Genomic DNA, 21042 nt, shown 5'->3' on the forward strand with positions numbered 1-21042 from the left:
CTCTTCCACTCCTCCATGACGACATCACGGAGCTGGTGGATGTTAGAGACCTTGCACTCCTCCACCTTCCGTTTGAGGATGCCCCACAGATGCTCAATAGGGTTTAGGTCTGGAGACATGCTTGGCCAGTCCATCACCTTTACCCTCAGCTTCTTTAGCAAGGCAGTGGTCGTCTTGGAGGGGTGTTTGGGGTCGTTATCATGTTGGAATACTGCCCTGCGGCCCAGTCTCCGAAGGGAGGGGATCATGCTCTGCTTCAGTATGTCACAGTACATGTTGGCATGGTTCCCTCAATGAACTGTAGCTCCCCAGTGCCGGCAGCACTCACGCAGCCACAGACCATGACACTCCCACCACCATGCTTGACTGCAGGCAAGACACACTTGTCTTTGTACTCCTCACCTGGTTGCCGCCACACACGCTTGACACCATCTGAACCAAATAAGTTTATTGGTCTCATCAGACCACAGGACATGGTTCCAGTAATCCATGTCCTTAGTCTGCTTGTCTTCAGCAAACTGTTTGCGGGCTTTCTTGTGCATCATCTTTAGAAGAGGCTTCCTTCTGGGACGACAGCCATGCAGACCAATTTGATGCAGTGTGCGGCGTATGGTCTGAGCACTGACAGGCTGACCCCCCACCCCTTCAACCTCTACAGCAATGCTGGCAGCACTCATACGTCTATTTCCCAAAGACAACCTCTGGATATGACGCTGAGCACGTGCACTCAACTTCTTTGGTCGACCATGGCGAGGCCTGTTCTGAGTGGAACCTGTCCTGTTAAACCGCTGTAGGGTCTTGGCCACCGTGCTGCAGCTCAGTTTCAGGGTCTTGGCAATCTTCTTATAGCCCAGGCCATCTTTATGTGGAGCAACAATTCTTTTTTTCAGATGCTCAGAGAGTTCTTTGCCATGAGGTGCCATTTTGAACTTCCAGTGACCAGTCAGTATGAGGGAGTGTGAGAGCGATGACACTAAATTTAACACACCTGCTCCCCATTCACACCTGAGACCTTGTAACACTAACGAGTCACATGACACCGGGGAGGGAAAATGGCTAATTGGGCCCAATTTGGACATTTTCACTTAGGGGTGTACTCACTTTTGTTGCCAGCGGTTTAGACATTAATGGCTGTGTGTTGTGTTATTTTGAGGGGACAGCAAATTTGCACTGTTATACAAGCTGTACACTCACTACTTTACATTGTAGCAAAGTGTCATTTCTTCAGTGTTGTCACATGAAAAGATATACTCAAATATTTACAAAAATGTGAGGGGTGTACTCACTTTTGTGAGATACTGTATATATGGCCTAAGACAATGGAAAAACAAGAAAAGGGACATTGAGGAAGAACTGTCAATTTAGTCCATGATTCAGCCACAGTCAGGATCCCTGTCTGAGATAAAATAGCATATCTTTTAATAAAATGAGCTCTATTTAATCTGCAGAGTCACAACAACCCCTCTTGGATAGTCCCCACTCAGATTTGGTCATCATGTGTCACTGTATATTGAAACTGGAGTCATAACACATACATTTATGTGAAGAAAGAAATTAAAATCATGTCATTACCCATCTACGTAAAATGTATTTCTCCCTCAAAACTTTGAACTTGTTTTTGTCATCCGCTAGATTTAGCGAACTGAGACGTCACCGAAGCTTATTAGAGGACAGTAGGGGGAAAGCACTGTGAAGATCCTTTATAAAAACATTTAATTTACATTTCTCTACGACCTTTTGACTGAAGACACGTGCAAAACAGAGAGAGCCTGAAAGGCCAGTAAAAGGGATATTTGGAGACTTTCCCGCCAACAGCACTAGCACAGACTAACATCCTGTTCAGCATACAGTTCTACAGGGAGTGTTCTGAGTTGTCTCTTTTAGCTATTATATCCATTCACTCATCCATCAGTCTCCCCATCCTCTCTTCCTCCAGTGGATTCAGACTAACGATGACCTCTCTCATAGCAGTTTTTGTTGTTGTTGCAGACCAGTGCAGGGGATTTTTCTGCATAGAAAATCCTTGGACGGGCTGCCTACATGTTTTTTTTCGGGCTGCCTAAGTCCAAACGGAGTTTAAAAAATAAATAAAAAACACTTTCAGTGTAAACTTAAATGACTGAAACCAGATGAAGTATGTAGAAAAGATATGGACCTATATACTTTTTTTTTTCTTACATAATCTTTGAAGACTAACAACAAAATAAAAGCTAGACAGTCAGGGACAATTGAAAATTCCCCAAACTATGAATTGAGGAGTATTGAATTTGTTATTATGTTTGAGCATTAGAACACTGCATTAGCCATGGCAAAATGCATGAAATTGGCAACCTTTTTTCTCAGCTCCATGGTAACGTGTAGAATTGCAGGAAATTTGCTTTAAAACTGCAAAAACAAATCACTACACCGCCAAGATGGGGGCCTCAAATGTTCTTGCCCAGGCACCGGACAGAATTCAGCTGCTCTGACTGGCTGACCACACCCTTTGTCTAAGCCCCATTTTGATCCAGAAAAAAACCCTTCCAGTGATTAATCTTCTGCTGCAAATGTCTGAATGCATGTGTCCTTGCGTGTGTAATGTATTCATGATAGACTCGTTCTACAGAAAGTGGAAGGATGAGCGTTTTGTTATGAATCAGCGTTTCTCATCTAAGGCAAAAAGCGACTAGGGTGATGAATCCTTTCCTCTCAGATCATCCCAGCCTATCACATTTCTAGTTCATTTCAGCATCTTTGGTCCTACAAAATACATGGGATTTTGTACCATAGTTTCAAAACCGATTTCAGGAAACCAAGTCATCGAGGATGTAATTTTCCTTAACTCCAGTGGGGGGGGCCACAGTATGTGCCAGTTTCTAATCTATCCAAGCACAAATGCACCTGATTAAAAACGTACATGGAACCCTACATGAGCACGTAAGAGGAAGGTAGACTCCTTGAAATATCCCTGACAGCCACCCAGTGTTTTCCAGACCACAGTCTGGTTGTTCTGACTCACAGATAGTGCTCAGACACTGAGTCAGAGGCACCTGTCTGGACGGACTACCCATAGCTCTACTGTAAGTGAACATAATACTGTAACACTGGGAATTACTCTGAACCATCCCGCTGCCCTCTCTCCAACGGCTCCTCCTGCTGGCCTTCTGAGGTATTACAGGAGTGAGGCAGCACTGTATCGAGGCGGCACTGTATCGAGGCACATACTAAACTGTCTTTAAATGACTTTAGACCCCCCCCTCTCAGTTAAACCGGCGGCCCAGGGAACCCCATCATACATTAGCAAAAAATACAAAAATGTCTTATCAGGTGAATGAAAAATGGCAAGGAGAAGTGTGGGTGGACCATTTCAGTTTGTCCGTGATGTGTACGCCGAGGAACTTAAAACTTTCCACCCTCTCCACTACTGTCCCGTTAATGTGGATAGGGGGCTGCTCCCTCTGCTGTTTCCTGAAGTCCACGATTATCTTTGTTTTGTTGACATTGAGTGTGAGGTTATTTTCCTGACACCACACTTTAAGGTAACAGGGTTGACCTTTAAAATGAGGTATAGATTTTGAATCACAAGTAAATAATAATCTTCAGAAATGACTTTGACAAAGCAACAAAATAACGAGGTCTTCACAGTGATGGTGAAAACTTGGAGAAATGGTGGTTAAAATCTTCCTAGAAGTCAGAGGTTGCACGGAGGGCATGTCAAAATGCAGAATGTTGGCAATTTAGTAAATCTTTCTTCATATAAAAGAAAATCTGATTTATTGAATTCTCCATGTGGTCTATATTAAAGGGCACTTCATGGAATATAACAGGCTTTTAAAATTCAATATTGCTGCACAATTTATACTTAAAATATCAAAGGGATGCAAAAGACACTCATTTCGTTGAACCACCCAATTTGCTCAATATTAGGAGTTGAGAAATAAAGTTGACGTTATTAGAAAGAAGATATTCTCCTGTAGGTATGTCATACAATACCCCCAGACCCCCGGTTGAATACCCCTCCCTGCTTTAGACCAGTGTTCCTAAAAAGCTGAAATGTGTGCAGGCTTCAGTCTCAAGTGTAACACCGTTTTAAACACCTGATTCAACTAATCCACAATATGAAATCGGGTGTTTTAGTGCTAAGCTGGGACAAAAACCTGCACACACTGCAGGGCCTCCGGGAGGACCAGGAGTAAAGAACACGTCGTACATGTCCGTCCATTTTCTTCCCGTAGAAATTGGAACCGTTTCAGTCTCTCGCAGCAGTCTAGTGTTCTAACCACTGCTGTGTTCTCTGCATGAAAATATTAGCCTTCTATGAAACATTAGCTCTCTTCCTTCAAAACATTGCAAAGCCGCTTTTCACCTCTATCAAAACATTCTCACCCTCTACTGTGTGTGAACTCTCCGACATGGCTAGCTGTTCTACGTTCGAAAAGACCTCTGCAGCTCTCAGCGTTATGAACGTACTAGAACTGCTGTCTGTTGTCATAACACTGTCCACGTCATCTCCACCATGTCATGCCACCTGAATGTGCTGAATAAGCTAACTTCGAGAGGTTAAGTAATGACAGTGTAATGTATGTACAGAAAACTTGCTCTCTACGGAGCCTCACAATACCGTACCATCTCTTAGGACAGCCTCTGTCAATGCAGACTTAGGTAGGCAAGACACTAATATCATCAAAATCAATATATCATATGTTTTTGGGCAAGTTCATTAGTTCTGGCCTGATTAAGTAGAATCCTGAAGAATAATGTAAAAGCTACAGTTTATATTACTAAAACATAAGTTGAAAATTGCTGCTTCTTGTTGTCATGGATTTGTAATTATAGCAGTGTCAAAACACTGTTTTTAAATATAATATAATAATCAATATGCTGCAATAAGTTGTGATATGTTGAAGACAAAAATTACACACACGTCACACTTGTGTTCAGATTACTGTATTTTGCAAAATTAGTACCATTTGAAAAACTGCTCAGGCGCCAATATTTACCAATCGGTCACTCTAGACTGAAATTGATTAGCTTGTTCTACTGTAATCAATAGAGCGTGCAAATGAATCACTCGCATCGATATTGTATTGAAATCAATGGAACTGGGACAGGTATAGTTTGCGCTCCTTTTAAAAGAAAAACCACAACAAACCTGGGTATACAACATGTAACTGTCGATAGATGAGAACCTGTAGTAGGCTTTTATCAACTCATCTCCTTGTAGGAAAATGTTTATGGTAGATATGAAATAGGAAACGCAAAAACTTTTTGACTGGATCATTTCAACGAATCGTCTCTCCACACGTAGTTCTAAATAGTGACGGGTTGCTTTCGTTTCAGTGATGACTGTCAAATCCGTGTATTAGTTTGTGGCCAGCGACTTTTATACAGAGAACGCCCCGAATTGTCTGTGCTATTTCAAGTTTGAAAATGACAATGTCGTTAAGTCCGGCGACGGACAGACGCGTATGACAAAATCAACGGCACCTAACCAAATATGTGAATCTGATTGAAGCAATCCATTTAGTGTTGGCGTGATGACTATACACTCTTTATAATAACATCTCCAATCTGACGTAAAACGGATGTTTCATTCCACTAAACTTTGTGGTGAAAATGCAAGCTTGTGTAATGTAGTAATATGTTTTGTCCACCATATGGAAATGAGTGTAATTTAATATAATTAATTCAGTATTTCCATATTTTTTACCTTTTATTTAACTAGGCAAGTCAGTTAAGAACAAATTCTTATTTTCAATGACCTAGGAACAGTGGGTTAAACGGCCTTGTTCAGGAGCAGAACGACAGATTTTTACCTTGTCAGCTCGGGGATTCAATCTTGCAACCTTTCGGTTACAAGTCCAATGCTCTAACCACTAGGCTACCCTGCCGCCCCAATATATGAGGATAGTAAATGTAGCATACTCACACATTTACAATAATGACATCCATTTCTTTCTACTTTAACCATGGAGAGAGTTTAGAAATGCTCCTAAGCACAATTTTAACAAGGCGCTCTAGATTAGAGCGTCCATAGGGTCTGTGCAGCAGGATGAACGTTTGACGTCCCTACTTAAGACTCCAGTCGTTTCACATGTTTTGATGTATTCCCTTCTAAACAAGCTTTCTTCTAAGTTGACTAGATAGTTAAATATGGGCTGCTAGTGTTTAAATGCATCAAATATGTGAAATGACTGGGTTGAGGCTATCTTTGGCGAAAGGACCACTGCTCAATATCACACGTGGGAAAAATAGCAAGGTCTCAAAGACATTTGCAAACATCAGCTTGTCTGGAAAAGAGAGAAGATGAATATCACCTCGTTTTTCCTTGTGCTTCAAATCTTCTCCTGTCTTTCCAGTCACAGACGAGGACACAGTCAAGAGGTACTACGCCAAGTTTGAGGAGAAGTTCTTTCAGACGTGCGAGAAGGAGCTGGCCAAAATCAACACATTCTACTCTGGTAACTGTGCATGTTGCTCGATGTCATGCACCTGATATAACCAAACCACAGTTTGTTTCTCTACTTAGCTAGCCTATTTCTATGATTGTACCAAAAAAAGACCAACAGCACATTCACATTGCATTACTAGCAAACAGTCACATTCTCCTCCACAGGTCTAGGCCACTAATGACCCATCTGGTCAGAAGACAAACATGAATCCCTTAGGGACTGAGTCTTCCTGCCAAAGACCAATAGTTAGGCAACAGAGACCGAATCAGACTGCCTCTCTCTTACACAATCTCCCGGTCTCTCTTACTCAATCTCCCTCTCTCTCCCCTTCTTCCCATGACCCTGCCTCTCCCTCTCTTCCCCCCCCCCCCTCTCTCTCTCTCCCAGAAAAGCTAGCCGAGGCCCAGCGCCGTTTCGCCACGCTGCAGAATGAGCTGCAGTCTTCACTGGATGCCCAGCGGGAGAGCAGCATGCAGGGCCTCCGTCGCCGCCGCAAGGCCGTCTTCCACCTGTCCCAGCAGGAGCGCTGCAAACACCGCAACATCAAAGACCTGCAACTGGCCTTCTCAGAGTTTTACCTCAGCCTCATCCTGCTGCAGAACTACCAGGTTAGTAGACACTACCCCTTAGACACTACCCCTTAGACACCGCCCCTAGACACCGCCCCTAGACACTGCCCCCTAGACACTGCCCCTTAGACACTGCCCCTTAGACACTGCCCCTTAGACACTGCCCCTTAGACACTGCCCCTTAGACACTGCCCCTTAGACACTGCCCCTTAGACACTGCCCCCTAGACACTACCCCCTAGACACTGCCCCTTAGACACTGCCTCATCTTGCTGCACAACTACAAAGTTAGACCCTTGGGCGGTATCCAGATTTTTATATTGTAAAACCGGGCTTCACTCATCCAGGGATTTAAGGTATTACCGGCATAGCGCACAAGGGGGTGCTAAAAACACAAGAAAAGCCCATTGGGCCTCTATTACCAGAATACTAACAAAAGTAGCACAAACTAATAGTGAAAACACATAGACGCTGTTAGCTAAATGCTAACGTGCGAAAACGAACAAACTAATTTCAAAGACAGGCAAATCCAGCTCATAAAGCTATGCAAGCATAGCTAGTAGCTACCAAATGTAATTTTCGGTGAGTGTGGACATTTACAAGCGAACGTGAACGAGAGAAATTGTGCAAATGAGCCAAGTTGTGATGCATGCTTTTCTGAAGGTAGAGCAGCATGTGTACATGGAGCAGAGGGGAGAAGAACGGAGGAGACAAAAAAAAACGCTAGTAGGAAGCACAGGGAAAAAATGGCAGCTGTACAGAACTCATCCAGAGCTCTTTGACTTCTGGCAGAAAGCCATTATGAGATATCTGATGGCAAACATTTAGTAGTGAATTGAATTGTAACTTCATCACCTCATGTGCGCTGCACAACAGAGACTCGTCGATAGATAGACTGCTATGGACTCACCAGCTCTCGCTTTCTCCCGTTGTGCTATTTACAAACAAACACGTGACTGGCATAACTGTTCTGGGGAACTACAGTAAGCTTCATATTGTAAGATCATGTGAAACAGGTGAAATGAAGAACACAATCCGTTTTATCTCTCGAATGTATTGCACATGTTGACTGCAGGTGTTAAAAAGGTAGCTACAAATATTACAACATATTGAAAAACGTCAAAGAAATAGTTTTGACGGTATCGAAAAACATTCCCGTGGCCTTTTTTCCAAATACCCCGGTATACGGTATACCAACCAACCTAATAGACACTACCCCTAGATATTACCCCCTATACACTATTTCAGGATTCTACCTCAGCCTCATCCTGCTGCAGAACTACCAAGTTAGGTACCAGCTCCTAATCACCAAACCCTAGACACTACCGCTAACCCTAACCTTGTCCTGTGTCACCTTCTGATCCATTGCAACAAGTTTTCGTCCTAAAAATTCTCCGGGAGACTCCTATTATAACCCTTCAACTGTTTCTCCTCTCCCCAGAATCTGAACTTCACAGGTTTCCGTAAGATCTTGAAGAAGCATGATAAGATCCTGGAGACGTCGCGGGGGGCCGACTGGCGCGTGGCCCACGTGGAGGTGGCCCCCTTCTACACCTGCAAGAAGATCACCCAGCTCATCTCTGAGACTGAGGTACTGGACTGGACAGCCATTTTGTTTCCCCCTCTTATCAATGAAAAGCATTGGCTAGTAGCAATGTACTATAATCATTTCAGTTTTATTCGCTTATCATCTTGTCTTTTAGCTGTGACACAATCTCTTCCTTTCTCGCTCGGTCTCCACCGCTCCCTCAGGCCCTGGTAACACAAGAGTTGGAGGGAGGAGACAGACAGAGAGCCATGAAGAGACTACGAGTGCCCCCACTGGGTGCTGCACAGCCTGCTCCGGCGTGGACCACCTTTAGGGTCGGCTTGTACTGTGGCGTCTTCCTCGTCCTCATGGTCACCGTCGTCATCACAGGTACGACCGTCATCCCTCCCTCCCTCCCTCCCTCCCTCCCTCCCTCCCTCCCTCCCTCCCTCCCCATTTCTACGGGCCTAAGTGCGCTAGTTCAGGATTTGACAGCTCAGTTGTTGACAGAAAGCTAACGTTAATGTGTTATTAATGGGTTAAAGGTTATTAAAGAGTTATTAATGGGTTATTGTTATTAATATGTTATTAATGGGTTATTAACCATCCTGCCCTCTAGCTGCGGTTGTGATAGAGAATGCCAACGTGTGGCCACTGGTGAGGATCTACCGCGGCGGCTTCCTGCTGATCGAGTTCCTCTTCCTGCTGGGCATCAACACGTACGGCTGGCGCCAGGCGGGGGTCAACCATGTGCTCATCTTCGAGCTCAACCCCCGCAACAACCTCTCCCACCAGCACCTCTTTGAGGTAAGAGTTTGGTCCCGCGTGGCTCAGTTGGGAGAGCATGGCGCTTGCAACGTCAGGATTTTTGGGTTCGATTCCCGGGGCCACTCGTAAGTAAAATGTATGCGCGCATAACTAAGTCACTTTGGATAAAAGCGTCTTCTGAATGGCTCGTATATAGTAGTTTGGTCCCAGAAGTTTGTTGTTGGATACTGGTTGAGTTTTAGTCATATCGTTCTGATTATTACTTCTACCTATGTGGCTTTTTATGGTCACATTTAGTGTAGTGTTACTGAATCTAGCTTTTCGCGTTAGTATCAAGTCATTTGCTTGAATTCTCTCCCTCTCTCTCTTAAATTTAAACTAGCTTTATTGGCATGAAAGGAGCAAATCAACTGTTGCAATAGCAATAAGCAGTAGAACGGAATGACACTGTAATAGATAGCATTTTCAATCAAATTCCAACACCAGTTAACCTCCCTCCTCTCCTCCACATAGATTGCTGGTTTCCTGGGGGTGCTGTGGTGTATGAGCATCCTGTCCTGTCTGTTCTCCAAGTCCATCCTGGTGCCCATGCAGGCCAACCCGCTGGTCCTCTACGGCTTCTTCTTCCTCTTCCTCATCAACCCCTTCAAGACCCTCTACTACAAGTCACGCTTCTGGCTCCTCAAACTGCTGGTGAGACGCTCAGAATGAATGTAGAAGTGCACTGTCAAATGTTATATGGGCTCTGAACATGTCTGAACATGTGCCTGTCATCATGATGGGGGAAGGGCAACATTTTATGTTGCCAAATGCTCTGTCTTTGTTGTCCTATGCATCCTTAGTCAGTAATATATATCTCTTTCCCTCTCACGATCTCTCTCTTCCCTCTCTCCATTCCCCACCTCTCTACCTTTCTCCCTAATCCTCCCTGTCCTCCAGTTCCGTGTGGTGACAGCCCCGTTCCACAGGGTAGAGTTTGCAGACTTCTGGCTGGCCGACCAGCTGAACTCTCTAGGGGTGGTTCTGATGGACCTGGAGTACCTCATCTGTTTCTACAGCTTTGAGCTCGACTGGAAGCAACAAGACGGGCTACTGCACGACAGTAAGCAACGGACACACACACACACAATAACACACTCCAAGCTCTATGGAAAATAAGTTTGTTAGTTTGACTTTCAATCAGTCAGCTGAACAATCAGGGCTTTTCTAATTTCTGGTGGCTACTTTCATTTCTCTCTTCCTCTCCTTTATCCCCGTCTCCTCTCTCTTTCTCACTCTCACTCATCACAACACGCAGCCTTATCCAAACATACAAATCTCAGTCAAAACAAGCCCACACTAAACATACCCTCAAGACTTTTGTCCAAACAAACATAACCTGGTCCACAGACAGCTCACTCCAAACACTATCCAGTCCAAATAAACATACACACCACCAACTAGCCTTGTTCAAGCGCATTTTATCCCGTTGATGTTATTCTTTGCATGGGTGTTAAGTGTTGGAGTCAACTCCAGCTAAAACTCATGAGGATATTGAATTCCTCTAAATAAATTCTATGTCCGATCCAACAGACAGGAATTGAAATGGAACGTATTAGGCAGATTGTATTGGTCGACTGATCATGTGCTTTGTGATAGGTGCTGGTGTTTGTCACTCCTACTCGTATAACGTGTGCTGAATTTGATTGTCTAATTCCTAATCGATGTGTATTCTGATAGGCGGAGGCGTGTGTCACTCGTACTCGTACGGCGTGCGGGCAGTGATCCAGTGTCTGCCGGCCTGGTTCCGCTTTGTGCAGTGCCTGCGGCGTTACCGCGACTCCAAGCGGGCCTTCCCACACCTGGTCAACGCAGGGAAATACTCCACCACCTTCTTTGTGGTCACCTTCGCTGCCCTCTACAGCACCCACAAAGGTATGGAGAGAACGTTTATAGCCATCTATAGGGATCTAAATGACATATCGTAAGTACAGAACTGTTTTGGGCCACTACGACGGTTGACATGCATATACCAGTGATTCTCATAAGAGGAGAGAGGATCCACAAACAATGGAACAACAAACGAGGAGAGATTGGTACAGTAATGGTATTTGCAATCTAACGTTTGTAGTTTATTCGTATGCACTACGTTGATTGATTGACCAAACGCTTGAATCGTTGATTGAGCGGTTGCTTTGTTGATTGATCAGTGATTTGAGTGATTGAATATGACCCTTGACCCCTATGCCTCTCCCCTCCTAGCTGTGCGTCATGAGGACACCCAGATCTTCTTCTACCTGCTGATTGGCTGTTCATTAGTCAGTTCCTGTTACACCCTGGTGTGGGATCTGAAGATGGACTGGGGCCTGTTTGACCGCAATGCAGGAGATAACACCATACTCAGAGAGGAGATCGTCTACCCCCAGAAAGTTAGTGTACACCTCTTGGTCATAACGACCATAATGACGAATATAAGATGGGTAGCGGTAATCGTCTATGTACAGAAATACACACACACACTGTTCGGGAAAAACATATGCCTCAAAGAGGAACAGAGAGGATGTAGGGCTGGTCGATATGTAACTCATTTGAATGTATGTTTCTGCGCAATATTCCAAATGCCTGTATCGCAAGAATCAAGTTTTTTAGTTTTCATGAGCGTTTATGTCCGATTGTTCTCATGTTGTCTTTTTGGTCTCGTCTCCTTCGTTCCTTCTCTGCTGTGTGTGCACCTTTCCATTTACACCAGCGATCGGAGTATAATGACAAGATGCTCATGTCTCCGCCCTAACAATGGGAGCGGGAGGCGCGAGGGAGGCGCGAAGGCAGTCAACAAGCTTAGGTCCGAAATAAGCCCATAGAAAAGCATTTGGCTTATTTGTGAAACCTCTCACTTTTGCCTCTTCCTCTGTTTACACACACACACACACACACACACACACACAGACATCAAGCCCCTCCCCCTGCCACTCCCACAAAATGAGAGATCACTTCTTCCTCTCTGACAAGCAGTTTTAACTCGCTATTTGCATTTGAGGTTTGGTCCAACAGAATGGGTCATATGGACACAAACACATTGAGACATTATTTTACTGTAACAGAGGACAAGTTCACTTTTCTAACGATACCCTCAACTGCTCAAAGTTCACACAGAGCTAACAGTACTAAAACAGGAGTATCAATGAACGTTGATTCTGGAAAATTAATTCTCAGTGTCGCGCACGGCATCGCAGTACCGCTAGCAGCATTTTAGCCACAGACTGTTATACTAGTTGTCTAATTAAGCAATAAGGCATGAGGAGGTGTGGTATGTGGCCAATATACCATGGCTCAGGGCTGTTCTTAGGCACGATGCATCGCAGAGTGCCTGGATACAGCCCTTAGCCGTGGTATATTGGCCATATACCACAAACCCCAGAGGTGCCTTTTTGCTATTATAAACTGGTTACCAATGTAATTAGAGCAGTAAAAATACATGTTTTGTCATACCTGTGGTATACGGTCTGATATACCACGGCTGTCAGCCAGTCAGCATTTAGGGCTCGAACCACCCAGTTTATTATCTGTGTTTTATAAATGCGCAATAAACATAAAACACAATTTATATAAGGAATTGGCAACTCGTTCTCATTCTGAGAAAGAATGTAGGCCACTTGATTTCAACATGTGAACAAAGTGGACAAGCTAGCCTGCTGTTCAAACAGTTGGAGAAGGACAGAAGGGTGTGTTCATAACAATTAAACTGTTCTGCCTTGTTAACTAGAAAATAGATCCAAGTTGGCTAAACTTGAAATATAAAGATTAGCTGGCTACTCACTAGCTCGTGGGCTTGTGCTAGAGAGATTATGAGACCTGTTTTATAATGCCTGCTACAAGAGGTTAGTCATTATTAGTGAATGTGCTTTATACATGGTTCTGGTTAAATTTGTAACAAAATATTTTCCTCGACAAACCTGAAAGCCAGATCAGTGATTATTGCAACAACAAAAAAACAGGTTAAACTATTTTGATCATTTAATTATTTAATTAGTTGGTTTAATGGTTGTGGAAGGCCTAGGTGTATTTTCACAAGCCCTGAATTCATTAGATTACTGTTGACTGTTTGAAATGCAGTGGGTTTGACCTTTAATTGTACAACAAAGCTTATTTAGAAACGTATTTCGTAAATAGTCCAGAAGTTAGGAAATAAATGGAGATGTGATTTTTAGGCCATATCGCCCAGCCGTAAGAGGATGTCTGCTAATGTAGTAAATCATCGTTAAAATATGTTCAGGCCTACTATTCTTCTGTAATGTCAGAAGATGTGTATGTGATGATAATACAGGCGTGTGTTTGTTCAGGCCTACTACTACTGTGCCATACTGGAGGATGTGCTGCTGCGCTTTGCCTGGACAATACCCCTCTCCCTGAGTGGGATACCCTCAGCTGCAGACATTGTTGCTACCATCCTCGCCCCTCTGGAGGTCTTCAGGTGAGATTACATTATTTTATTCTCTCTCCTATATTTTCTTTGCATTCTCTTCCTTTCTCATTGAATTAACATTTCAGTCTATGCCTACTATTGTGGTAACTAGGTAGAGCCCTTCTGAAGGTTTCAACCGGCGACCATTTAACCACTAAATACCTCCCTCAACAACATTTCACTCGATTCTCCTCCTCCCCCCCCCCCTCTCCACTGCAGACGTTTTGTGTGGAACTTCTTCCGTCTGGAGAACGAGCACCTGAATAACTGTGGTGAGTTCCGAGCCGTGAGGGACATCTCGGTGGCTCCGCTGAACGCTGACGACCAAACGCTGCTGGAGCAGATGATGGACCAGGAGGACGGAGTCCGGAACCGCCTGGGCAAGAAGAACTGGAAACGCTCCTACAGCATGTCCCTGAGACGGCCACGCCTCGCTTCCCAGTACGGTTAACAGCTGCACACACACACACAAAGCTACAGTATGGTAATAACGTATGGCTGTGTTCCCCTCTACTAAACTCTCTCTCTCTCTCCTCAGGACCAAGACCCGGGACACCAAAGTTCTCATGGAGGACACAGACGATGATACCTGACATCAGGCCAGACCCATTGCATCCATAGCATGGGTTCAGAACCTCTTTAAAGGACCACGTCCCTCGTAGGGGCATACCCCCTCCCCCCCTCCTCCCCCATCAATCAGTCCATCGATCATTTGATGACCCGCCCCCCTCATCAGTCCATCACAGAGCTGCCTATCTGCATCAACACACAGCGTGCAAAGACACGAATAAAGGCGTATACAGAGGATAACAACTGGAGACAAATATCTCACACACACACACACACACACACACACCTTGGAACAGCTACTTTTAAGCCACTTTGTTTTGTTACGTTCATGGACCATTTAGTGCTGAGTCGACGTCACCCGTCATTTTTTATATTTCATGGGGCATAGACGAAACACCAAGACTGTGTAAATGTGGATGTAAATATCAGGAAGAACAAACGGGGAACGGACTGTTGATTTCAAGATGGCTGAGAGCGTTGGACTCTGAACAGTGATCAGACACTCCTCTGTAATCAGTCTGGTCCAAGACTTTCTTATGCCCTTTTTTTTGATGAACATGATGAAGATTACTGTATTGATGTGGCTGTCCTTTCCATGTGTGATAAGTTCTTCCACGAATACCATGGTTTTTATTTTATTTTTAATTAAATTGTTATTTATGTGAGGGGAGAGATGCCTAAAACATTTGGTAGTGAAATGGGGGAGGTTCTGATTTGAGATGGCTGCTAAAGTGTCTGCCTAATGTTGCCCATAAGAACTGTTCCAAAGACTTGTTAGTAAGGGGGAGAGGAGTTTGTTCTAATGGTTCAGTATGGGTCGGTCTGAATATAAGGCTGATCAGAGACCAGTGCTTCAGGGCATCTCAATCCTCTAAAATGACATTGTATGTTCAAAAAACCCTCAGGAGGCTCTGATTGGACAATTCTCTCAAAACAAGCCCACCCCTTCCCGGTCTTCAGAACCTTTATAGGGAGGGGCCCTCCCATCATTGTGGAACATCCCCCCCCCATGTCTATTTCTATGGGCACAAGGACATTCCATGACAAAAACTGTTCACTCCCCCTCTTGATGGCGGAGAGGATTTTTCAGGTTTAAATCTTATTTCCTGTAATTCTACACATTCTGCCATGGGGTGAAGATGTTTTTGGCCATTTTAAAGCTAATTTCCTGCAGTTCTACATATTTTGCGTGTTCATGTGATATCTGAGTGACTCAAACATTACAACAAAATCAATGGGCTAAAAGACCTAGCTAAAAAAAACGTTAGCTGACATGGACTAGTTGATAAATAGCTCTAAAGGTCTGCAATGACTGACATAACAAGAGGAAAACTGATGAATCACGACCCAATTTCAAAATTGCACCTTGCGCATTCAAGAGTAATTTGAAAGCTAGACAATCGTCGTCGTCTTCGTCCCGCCGCCGACCCCTTTAGTTTGGGAACCACTGGTCTAAGCTACAAAATTTTAGATAGACTTTATAGCGTAAATGGAAATGTAAGAACGTTCTTAAATGAAATCATATCATTTAACAGTCCTGTTTGTAAGCTTTCAAATGATATCACACTTTTTTCCCAGTGATGTGGACGTCTCATGGAAGGTTGGGGTATGCAAAATGGGTCAGCTTTGAGCACCTCCATCTCCTGAATGCTTTGACATTCAGGTCCAAAAAGTCACTTTTCCGACCACTTCCACCATGGGCAAACATGAATGAAAGGTTTTGTTCCAATCAAAAGGGGTGCAGTCAGAAAGTGATTGGAATCACATGGAACGACCCCTATACCAATATGGTTCAAATGTAGCATTGTTTACTTTCATGCCAAATCTTGGATGTCTTCTTTTTATTTACTAGTGTGAGCTAACACAGTCTCTCTCTCAGTAAGCCGTGGTAGGTGTGAGAATGACAGAATTTACGACTATTGCTCTTAGAGCTAGCCAAATATCTGAAACATTCCATTGAGAGCTGGGCTGTGCTTCCAAAGCGTAACGCTTCAATAAAAGCCCATTTATTCTTGATCCGAAAATGTGGTCGGAGGCTCCGTATGGAGGGTGTGATGCAATTGCGGACCATCCGGAGACACGCAGAGGCCAAATTGAGCTCCGTACAGCGTCACCGTGCACCTCGCAAATTTTGTAACAATGCGGATGGCTCCGTATAGCTCCATACACACAAACTCACTTCCTTGACAACTTCCTTCACAACAGCTCTGCGCTGCTCCGCGAAGCGCAAGAATAATGAACGCCCAGACTTCTGCAGAGGCCGCGTCACCGTAGGATGCTGCACGGCCAACGCAGACGTCAGATTGATCCTTGCAGCACCTTTTCCGTATAACGCACAGCAGATAGAAATGAAATCTATAGAAAAGATATTTCACTATTAGGGCCCTTACTTTTTCTTGGCCGTGTGACATTCGTTTTTTCTAGAGAAAATCACATCCTAAGGGTGCCACCAGCCACCTGTGATACCTACGTCTGTTCTAGACATCCTAGTTCTATATGCAATGTTGTGCTGCTTTGCGTCCACTAAGCACCACGGCCCAGGTCTGTTCTGAAAGCCCAGCTCTCTTCCATCAGTAGGGTCAGTTTCCCCTGACTCTGTTATACTTGGGGCCCAGCGTTTTTCCTGCTCAGGTGTCAGTTTGGAAAACTCCTGGTCCTTGCCATCCCATTAGATCGCAGGGCTGAACACCCAATGCCAGTTAGGAGTGAGGTGTCATGTGTATCTGGGGATGTGCAGGGGTTGGCCTCTTCACCTGCCCTTAATATTAGTAGTTGTTGAATTCTGCTGTAGAACAGCATATTTCTCTGTAGCAGAAATCGAAGTCATTCCATCCAGACAGTTTTTTATTTTTACGTTTTATTCCTAGCCTTGGATGTGTTCTTAGCTCGGACACTTCTCACTTTGGGGGGAGAATTGTTGAATGTATCATTCTGTTAGTAACTCCAGCCAAGAAATGCAATGTGTATGCTCTCACATAAAGACTCCAAAGAGAAGGGTCTGCATTGGCTCACCTACGGAGACTTGAATATTAGAATGCATCTAATGCGTTTCACAGTTCTAATGAAGGCAAAAGCTTTAAGCGTTCTGCTCTTACTGAGTAAGAACCATTTCCCAGAATCCCTCCCTTCCTAAAAGCCACCTGAGGGTTTTAACCCCCACTCTGTATAACCAGGTAGATTTACTAACACTGTAAAGATATAAGCAATCGTATAGGGCGGACTCCTAACTTGATATGCCCAGATAACTTATCTCCCATTGATATCAATGCACGATGTTCAAAGGTTTGAGTTAACCCAAGTATATCTCAGGTTAGGATTTGGCCCCTACTTCTCAAGCTGCGTTTCGTAGTTCATAGGTCAACTGTAATGGTGATTGTGGAAAGCCTGATGGAGCTTAAATGTGGTGTGGGGGAACTAGTCTTAAATAACGTGGTGAAGGAGAGAACCAAGAGAAGACAACATGGTGATCTATTAGTGTCTCAGTTCCAAGTAACACCTTATTGCTGATATAGTGCACTAGAAGTAGCATGCAATATTTGAACTGTATAGGGAATAGGGTGTCATTTGAGATATGCCCCGTCTTTTTACGGTTGAGCTTTCCTGTCGGCCTTGCCCAGCTCAGATGGGATTCTCCACAGAGGCCCATAGACTTGAATGGAGCTGGTGAACAATAACGGCCATGCGTAATCCCTGTTAATAAGTCTTAATAAGTGTTGAGCAATGTTTGTACCCGAGGGAGGAGGGGACCCCAGTGTCTCAGGGCAAACTGTTGATTTTCATTGGGCCTCAGTGCTTTGTAGATCAATGAGTCAATATTTAACTAGATTCCACCTCATCCGATTTGTCCAATTTCTGACCAAAATAAATGATTTGCCATAAATGTGTACCTACTTGCGCACTTTAGCTGCTATATAAGAACCATTATCGACACCGCATAAGCGAGCGATTCATTTGTTTTTTTTTCCATGACGAAAACGCGAAAGATGGGGCACAACTAGTAACGAGTCAACACCCTGTGTGACCTTGGGTCCCCCGCCCGTTAAGATGGTGATGCCCATCTGTTGTTACATTTTCAGATATTGTGGTCTCTACAGGTCTGAAGACTGCACCTCTCTAGGTCAACCAATGGACCTAGTGGGGGAATAAGCAAATATTTATCATTTTGTTACATTCCTAAAGTAACGTCCACACCCTTGAGAGAGTGATATGGAGGGCCCACACACAGAGATATTGTAAATATACACACACTCTGAAGTGCTTACACACACCCTGCTTACAAGCATACCCTGTACACACACTCACCTTGCTTGGAGTATGACCCAGCTGATCAATGAATGCTAAGATTGGAGTTGCGTTGGACCCATTTCCCTGTCGCTTCTCATTGGATCACTGAATCTCTCAGAGCTGTCACTCAAATGGATCCTCCCATGGAAGAAGAGTGGAATCTACTGTAGCAAAAGCCTGGACCAAAACAAAGCGCTTTAGAATGTTTTGTGAAACGTAAACCATGTTTCCCTTATGCCTAGAACGTTATAAAGACTTTAATAAAGACCCTGTATGGATTTTATGAAACGGACGACACTTACATGTCCCATGTGTCCCGCGAGCGTTGTTTTATGTTCCAGTTTTTGGACATGCTCGCCCTATGTACTGTCATCGTACCCTGTACTTCTGGTCACTAACTACAACTTTAAAGGAGTACTCGTCATGAGTACTCGTTGGCATTCTCTGCTAACTTAGGCGCCTGGATCGCCTCCCTGACCCTGTTATTCTGTTTTTGAGTTAAAAAAAAATATCAAACAAAAAATGACTGGACTCGTAGCTCTTTATTTCTATCCTTCTGTACTTGTTTATGTCCTCTTTATTCATTCTCTTCCGTAATTTCTTTGTCCAGCAGGTGCTGCTGTTTCTATGACCTCGCGAGGGCATTTATAATGTTTGAATGTAGATTGTTGTGAATATTTTCCTATACATTTTGGTTTCTTTTGCATAGGGAGGTGTCAAAGAAATGTCTTCTTATAGCTACTCAAAGTAGTAGTTTCATGTCCATGCTTGGCAGGCTGAAACCTCCCATGCTTCTCCTATAAATGGAAAATGTATTGTATAGGCCAAGGTCAGCCACAGATTTGACACCAGAAAACATGCCCATGCCTATTTGGGATGTCCGCTACAGCCCTCTTGTGTGGAATGCCAAAGGATACAATTATATGACAGATTGTAGAGACAAAGTAACATTTTATGGACACTTTTGTAACGGTACACTCTGCTTTTTCATTCTCTGGAAGTATTTAATTCAGTTTGGGGAGTGATCCATGACCAAATAGATACACTATATATACACAAAAGTATGTGGACACCCCTTCAAATTTGTGGATTCGGCTATTTCAGCCACACCCGTTGCCGATCGGTGTATAAAATCGAGCACACAGCCATGCAATCTCCATAGACAAACATTGGCAGTAGAATGACCTTACTGAAGACCTCAGTGAATTTCAACGTGGCACCATCATAGGACGCCATCTTTCCAACAAGTCAGCTCGTCAAGAGCTGCAAGTGCTGTTATTGTGAAGTGGAAACGTCTAGGAGCAACAACGGCTCAGCTGCAAAGTGGTAGGCCACACAGGCTCACAGAACAGGACCGCCGAGTGCTGATTCGCGTAGCACGTAAAAATCGTCTGTCTTCGGTTGCAACACTCATTACCGAGTTCTAAACTGCCTCAAAGCAACATCAGCACAATAACTTTGTCAAGAGCTTCATGAAATGGGTTTCCATGGCCAAGCAGCCACACACAAGCCTAAGATCACCATGCGCAATGCCAAGCATTGGCTGGAGTGGTGTAAAGCTCGCCGCCATTGGACTCTGGAGCAGTGGAAATGCATTCTCTGGAGTGAGGAATCACGCTTCACCATCTGGGTTTGGCAGATGCCAGGAGAACGCTACCTGCCCCAATGCCAACTGAAGTTTGGTGGAGGAGGAATAATGGTCTGGGGCTGTTTTTCATGGTTCGGGGTAGGCCCCTTAGTTCCAGTGAAGGGAAATCTTAATGTTACAGCACAATGACATTCTAGACGATTCTGTGCTTCCAACTTTGTGGCAACAGTTTGGTCAAGGCCCTTTCCTGTTTCAGCATGACAATGCCCCCCGTGCACAAAGCGGGGTTCATACAGAAATAAGTTTGTTGATATCGGTGTGGAAGAACTTGACTGGCTTGCACAGAGCCCTGACTCAACCCCATTGAACACCTTTGGGATGAATTGGAATGCTGACTGCGAGCCAGGCCTAATCGCCCAACATCAGTGCCCGACCTCACTAATGCTCGTGGCTGAATGGAAGCAAGTCCCCGCAGCAATGTTCCAACATCTAGTGGAAAGCCTTCCCAGAAGAGTGGAGGCTGTTATAGCAGCAAAGGGGGGACCAACTCCATATTAATACCCATGATTTTGGAATGAGATGGTCGACGAGCAGTTGTCCACATACTTTTGTATTGTGTATTATAAACTGGGTGGTTCGAGTCCTGAATGCTGATCAGATGTATACCACGAGTATGACTAAACATTTTATTTTATGTTGGTAACCAGTTCATAAGACTGGGTTTGTGGTATATGGCCAATATACGACGGCTAAGGGCTGTATCCAGGCACTCTGTGTTGCATCGTGACTTAGAACAGCCCTTAACAGTGGTATAAATGGCAATATACCACACCCCCTCGGGCCTTATTGTTTAATTAGCCCGAG

General features: G+C 44.2%; 1 protein-coding gene across 1 annotated transcript in view; it reads left to right on the forward strand.

Annotated features, from left to right (window-relative positions):
- Positions 1–18186, forward strand: part of LOC106568876 (xenotropic and polytropic retrovirus receptor 1 homolog) — a 31848-nt gene extending 13662 nt beyond the window's left edge. Inside the window, exons 3-14 of the mRNA XM_045693983.1 lie at positions 6339–6440; positions 6819–7039; positions 8441–8590; positions 8752–8917; positions 9147–9334; positions 9809–9988; positions 10235–10397; positions 11015–11209; positions 11537–11703; positions 13615–13745; positions 13956–14177; positions 14275–18186. Of these exons, the coding sequence (XP_045549939.1) occupies positions 6339–6440; positions 6819–7039; positions 8441–8590; positions 8752–8917; positions 9147–9334; positions 9809–9988; positions 10235–10397; positions 11015–11209; positions 11537–11703; positions 13615–13745; positions 13956–14177; positions 14275–14329 (1940 nt within the window). The 3' untranslated portion in view covers positions 14330–18186. The remainder of the gene's footprint in view (positions 1–6338; positions 6441–6818; positions 7040–8440; positions 8591–8751; positions 8918–9146; positions 9335–9808; positions 9989–10234; positions 10398–11014; positions 11210–11536; positions 11704–13614; positions 13746–13955; positions 14178–14274) is intronic.
- The last annotated feature ends 2856 nt before the right edge of the window (positions 18187–21042 follow it).

Source organism: Salmo salar, chromosome ssa14 (assembly GCF_905237065.1).
Source record: "Salmo salar chromosome ssa14, Ssal_v3.1, whole genome shotgun sequence".
In the NCBI taxonomy this organism is placed as follows: domain Eukaryota; kingdom Metazoa; phylum Chordata; class Actinopteri; order Salmoniformes; family Salmonidae; genus Salmo; species Salmo salar.